At 39.4% G+C, this 6,315-nt stretch overlaps 1 protein-coding gene across 3 annotated transcripts in view; it reads right to left on the bottom strand.

Annotated features, from left to right (window-relative positions):
* The window catches only part of PFKFB1 (6-phosphofructo-2-kinase/fructose-2,6-biphosphatase 1), a 59,562-nt gene that overhangs the window by 7,118 nt on the left and 46,129 nt on the right, over nt 1–6,315 (bottom strand). For all 3 annotated transcript variants that reach the window (XM_011991972.1, XM_011991970.1, XM_011991971.1), the window contains one exon: nt 2,760–2,864. In XM_011991972.1, coding sequence (XP_011847362.1) covers nt 2,760–2,864 — 105 coding nt within the window. The remainder of the gene's footprint in view (nt 1–2,759; nt 2,865–6,315) is intronic.

Raw genomic sequence — 6,315 nt, 5'->3', positions numbered from 1 at the left:
AATGTGGCACATATACATCATGGAATACTATGCAGCCATAAAAAAGGATGAGTTTGTGTCCTTTGTAGGGACATGGATGCAGCTGGAAACCATCATTCCCAGCAAACCATCGCAAGAACAGAAAACCAAATACCGCATGTTCTCACTCAGAGGTGGGAATTGAATAATGAGATCACTTGGACACAGGAAGGGGAACATCACACACTGGGTCCTATTGTGGGGATGGGGGAGGGGGGAGGGATAGCATTAGGAGATATACCTAATGTAAATGACGAGTTAATGGATGCAGCACACCAACATGGCACATGTATACCTATGTAACAAACCTGCATGTTGTGCACGTGCACCCTAGAACTTAAATAAAAAAAGGATATTATTATATCAAAGAGACATCTGCACTCCCATGTTTATTGCACTATTCATAATAGCCAAGATATGGAATCAACCTTAGGTGTCCAACAACAGATGACTAGATAAAGCAAAATTTGGTGTATACACTCAATGGAATATTACTGAGCCATAAAAGAGAAATGAAATCCTGTCATTCTCAGCACCACGAATGGAACTGGAAGACATTATGTTAAGTGAAATAAGACAGGAACAGGAAGTTAAACACCACATGTTCTCATTCATATATGGAAGCTAAAAAAAAGTTGATCTCATAGAGGTAAAAAGTAGACCAGAGGATACTGGAGGCTGAGATGGGTAACAGTTGGGGGGAAAAAAGAGATTTGTTAAAGGGTATAAAATTAGAACTAGACAGGAAGAATATAATATGGTGTTCTATAGCACTGTAGGGTGACTATAGTTTATATTATAAGTTTCAAATAGTTAGAAGGAGGACATTGAATGTTCCCAACACAAAGAAATGATAAATGTTTGAGATCATGGATATGCTAATTACCCTGATGTGATTACTATACACTATATGTATCAAAACATCACTATGTACCTCCATAAAAATGTAGGATTGTTATGTGTCAATTTTTTTAAGTACATTAAATTAAATTTTTAAATGGGAGGGATATTAAACTAATAAATTAGAAAAATTACCAAAAAAAAAGAAAGTGCAAGACTCCATCTCAAAAATAAAATAAAATAAAATAAATGACTAAATAAATAAAAATAAAAATAAAAAAGAAAGATGGAAAATGAACTCAGAGGGAAGATTTGAGGTGCAAGGGGCAAGAATGATCAGAGGAATTGGTAAACATGTGGTTAAATCTAAATAAACATTGACTGCATACAATAATAACGACAACAGTAATAATTCACTTGGGGGTTAAGACCAAGTTTGACCTAAAATACAAACAACATGTAAATTAGGAGACACAGTGGCCAGAGTTTTAAAGTTCTTCTGTTGTTTAGGTAGAGGGTGGAGATATTGATTTTAGATTTTGTTAATACTGAATATTAAAATGTTAAGGGTTCGAGTTGGTTGCATCATAGCACTCAGCAAAGAATTATTATGAGTGGTCTTGAAATACATTTTGACCTTACATCCTTATTGAGATATCAACTAAAAATTGAAAGAATCACGATGAAAAATTTTTTAAATGTTAAGGGTAATCTCTAAATGAATGGAAACAAATTATATAACTTAAATATGGATATAAAAACTTTATCAATCCAAAAAAGGGCAGGAAAAGAGAAAAAACTAAGCAGAGAACTCAAGACAAGATAATAGTAATAAACTAAAAAAGTTAGTAATTACAATAAAAGTGAATATACCAAACTTACCATTCAAAAGACATATATTTTCAGTTTGGATTAAAAACAACGAAACCCAACTGTAAGTTGTTTATAAGAGACACAAAACAAAGATACAGAGGGAAGTTGAAAGTAAATGAATAGCTAAAAGTGAACTAGGTAAGTAGTCACCAGAAGTCACTGAATCTTGTACAACTATATTAATGTCAGATAAAATACGTTTTTAGGCAAAAAGGATTATCGGGAAGAGGTTTGGTCCTATGTAATGATAAAATGTGCAATTCATTGAGAAAACATAATTGCTTTAATATTGTATACCTCTAATAACACAGCCTCTAAATACCTAAAGGAAAATGAGGTCAAATTAAGATGAATTTTATAATGTCATCTCTGAGGGTGAAGAGAAAAAATGTGAAAGTGTTGTATAACTGAATAGAATATCTATTGTTTTATCTTCCCAGATGTCCTTCTTTTCTAATCACTTTTCCCAGCAATTTATATTAGAAATAAAGTGTGACTAATAAATGCTCTAAAATGTGGAACTGGCTAAGTGGAGGCTTGATCAAATGCAATGAGCATTCATCTCATATGGGGATAGGGAACTGATGGTCTGGTTCATGTAGTGGCAAAGAAGTTGATTAAATTATTAGCCATTGTCTCTTGGGACAATGCCAACTGCCCAGAGAGGCTGGAGCTTTAGGCAACTTGGCAACAAAATATCAGGAAATCAGAGTATGTTGAACTATTTAAAGTGTCTTCATGAAGGGATACCAGAGACAAGGTCCAGGATAAAGTGAGCACTTCCGAAGCAGAAAGAGAATAAGCAAGAAAATTATGTAGCTTTTAAAAGAAAGGGATGGATCTGTTGCCTATAGCCAAGAATCTAAAACAACCAAGGGCCAGATAATCATGTGCCTTGTGGGATGGCAGCTGCTGCAAGATACGCTTCCTCTGTTTCTAGAGCTGTCTAGACAACTGTGGAATCCTGGCAGTTGCAATGAAGACACTGGGGAGTAGTCCTAGGCATTAGGCCACCCCCCAAACCTTACCTCTCCTTTGGGATAGCGGTAGCGATATTTATCTTGGTCTCGCAGTGCAAATTCTTCAGGGTAATGTTCCTGGATTTCTTCATAGGTCATCTCCTCACAGACACCCTGAGAAAAAGTATTTGGGGGCAAAAGTATTCACAAGATGAAATTCCACAGAGTCTTTGCCATAATTCTTTGATGATTGTGGAACAGTAGCGCATGAGCACCTGGGTCTCTGTGAACACAGCTTTGGGTCTGTGCCTGTTATCTATAAGTGTGTCTGTGTGTGTGTGTGTCTGTGTGTGTGTGTTTGTGTGTGTGTATAAGGTGTGCGGCTGTGTGGATGTGACAGTGAGTGTATGTGGATAGATGTGTTCAGGCTGAGTGTATGATGTTTTTCTATGATTGTACAGATAGGTCTGCAGGTGTACATTATACATATAAGTATGTATTTTTATAAAAATATGGGCATAAGAATTTGTGGCTGTGTTTACAAGTCTGTGTGGAGCATGCTTATGTACTTGTGGTATGTTTAAGGACTTATGCCTCGTGTTTGTGTATTTGTCTCAGCATATGTTGTGTGCTTGCATGTGTGTTTGTGTGTGTGTGTGTGTGTGTGTGTACAGGGTGTCTAAGCATTGGAGAATGTGTCCATGTGGTCTTTCCATGCAGGTCTCAGTGTGTCTGTGGCATGTGTGTCTGTTAATGTATATGTCCCTCATTATGTCTCTGGTGTATATGTGAGAGTTATCTGTGTGCCTGTGTCTGAAGACCTCTACTTTGGGAACTCTGGCAGATAAACAGGCATCCACAGACATCTCAGACAAGAAAAATTAATAAATTCCTAATGGTTTCAGAGTGGATTTGGGGGAGATACACTCTCCTCACTCAAAAAAGGAATTGAGTCATCAGAAAATGAGTTCCTAAGGTGCTTATGAGAGATTCCAAGTCTACTGAGAAACTCCCAGAGGTGAGGTGACTACTGCTGGTGGTGGAAAGTTATGTTGGGTTTCTAAGGTTTCCTTTTGGGTACGTGGATTCCAATTAAATCTCCCTGTAGGGGGCCAGCGGCCTCTGGTTGTTGTCTACTGGGCCCATCTACCATGCCCCCATCAGGGGTGAGGAAGTGAACCCCTACCCCAACCCACAAACATCTCTGCAGTGTGAAACTTCTCCAACCCACACTGCCCATGGAAGAAAGTGCACCCTACTGGGTACATGAGGTCCTTCCAGATTGGCTTCAACTTTCTATTCTGAGGAGTACTAGGAGCCTGTTGCCTATAGAAATGGTCATTGACTCATTATTGAGTCAAATTGCTTAACCTCTCCAAATTTTACTTTCCTTGTCTGCAAAATGTGGAGAATTAGAACTACTTCATAGAAGTGTTTTGAATACTGGAAAAATGTAAATAAAATATATTAGCATAGAATATGCAAGGGACATTTTAAAGACTCAATCATTAGAATCAAGTATTAATATTTTATTAATCATGGAAAATAAACCAGAAACTTAAATTCTTGCTTTATCATCATCCTAAATTCTTGCTTCTTCCTCACTCACCCCTCATAGCCAATTTCTGAGATTCCACCTCCTAAATCTCTCTCAAATCGATTCCTTTTTTCTTCCCTCTCCATTTGTACTACTACAACCTTAGCATTTCAACACATCCAATCAACCTCTTTGTTTATGAAGTTCCCTATCCCTGTCTCTCTGCCTGGAATGTCATTCTTGATCCTTTCTATTTGGTTCACTGTTACTCAAACCTGAGGCTTCAGCTAGGTATCACTTCTTCCAGGTAGATCTTGGCTGAGTTAGGTGTCCTGCCCCAATTTCTATGTACCCATAGTCTTGCCTATCAGAGCCTGTATCACACATGCTGTTCTCTATTTCTCTGTTTATCCCTCTGTCTACCCTATTTAGCCTGAAAATTCAGTGAAGACAGGAATGAATTAGATCAATTTCCACCTCCAGCATCACTCCAAAACCTGAAATAAGGAGGGATTCAATAAATGTTTACACCACATGTGGACCAGAAATAAGAAGCCACCAAACTTATGATGAAGAAATTTCATATTTGCTTGCATATATTTTATAGTAAATGTATGTGGTATACAGAACAATGCTGTATAGCCCTTTTCTAGCTATGTGTATTTCTGTACCTCTATATTTATATACACATATGTATGAATGTACACACACATACGTGTCTGTTTCTATAGAGGCATATCTAGCAGGCAAGTAAGTAAGTTAACCTACCCACACGCAAGTTATTTACACAAGTGGTGAAGCTTTTATGTTGATGCCTAACAATCATAACCTGTGCGCTGCTGCCCAGTGCCATTGTACCTACAGTGCAGGTGAACAATGGAGAGGAAACAGCTCCTTTCTCAAAGAGCTCATGGAAGAATCTGACCCTGAAGAGAGATTGCTATACCACCAGGGTTGGGTCCTTCATGTCTCCCTCTTCCTCATCCCTTACAGCCAGTGCACCATCAAGCCCTGCTGATTCCACCTTAAATATTTTTTTTGAGACAGGGCCTTGCTTGTCACTCAGGCTGGAGTGCAGTGGCATGATCACAGCTCACTGCAGCCTCAACCTCCCAGGCTCAAACAATCTTCCTATCTCAGCCGCCTGAGTAGCTGAGGTCACAGGCATGCACCACTACACCCAGCCAATTTTCAAATTGTTTGTAGAGATGGGGTTTTACTATGTTGCTCAGGCTGGTCTCCAACTCCAGGGCTCAAGTGATCCTCCCACCTAGGCCTCCCAAAGTGCTGGGATTACAGGCATGAGCCACTGCACCTGACCTGATTCCACCTTTGAAACATTCCCAAAGTCCTTCACTTCATCTCCAATGCCACTACTCTGGTCCAACATGCCCCCACCTCTTACCAGACTAATGCAATCAACTTCTTACTGGTCTACATGTTCATTCTGGCCTTCTTCCCACCAAGTTTCCACACATGCCCAGAGTGGGCTTTCTTTAAAAATGTGCATCACAGTCAGACTACTCCTACTTGATGTGGACCCCATCAATGGCATCTCATTGTTGTTAGGGCAGCATTTGAATCCCTCAACATGAACTATAAAGCCTGGTGGCCTGGCTTCCTTTCAAGCCTCATCTCCCTTTTCTCCAGATCTCACTATTGCTGTCCCAGCCTCTGTGCTATTCTTTCCTTCAGTTCCCTGAACTTGCCATGCTCTCTTCTTATCTCTGGGTCTTCACATGAGCTATTTTCTGTCTCTGAATTAAATTTATTTCCCCACTCCCCAGACCATTTCGCCTCCTTCTTATGTCACCTCTAGCTTCCTCCAAGAAGCTTTCCTTGTAAATCTCCCACCACCAAGTTGAGTCAGGAGCACCCTCACCCTCTGATCCTCCATAATCCCTTCTACTTCTCCTCTCATAGCCCTTTGTCACACTGAGATGTAATGTCCTACTTACTGTCTGTCTTTAGGATGAGGGCAGAGACTTTGTCTATTCTGGCCTTCACTGGATCCCCAAGATATAGAATAAGGTCTGGCACATGGCTAGTTGTCAAAAAAGTTTGTTGAATTAATTAGGCTCCCCACAG

This window comes from Mandrillus leucophaeus, unplaced genomic scaffold (genome assembly GCF_000951045.1).
Source record: "Mandrillus leucophaeus isolate KB7577 unplaced genomic scaffold, Mleu.le_1.0 Scaffold400, whole genome shotgun sequence".
NCBI lineage: Eukaryota > Metazoa > Chordata > Mammalia > Primates > Cercopithecidae > Mandrillus > Mandrillus leucophaeus.
This window is presented reverse-complemented; position numbering and strand designations above follow the sequence as displayed.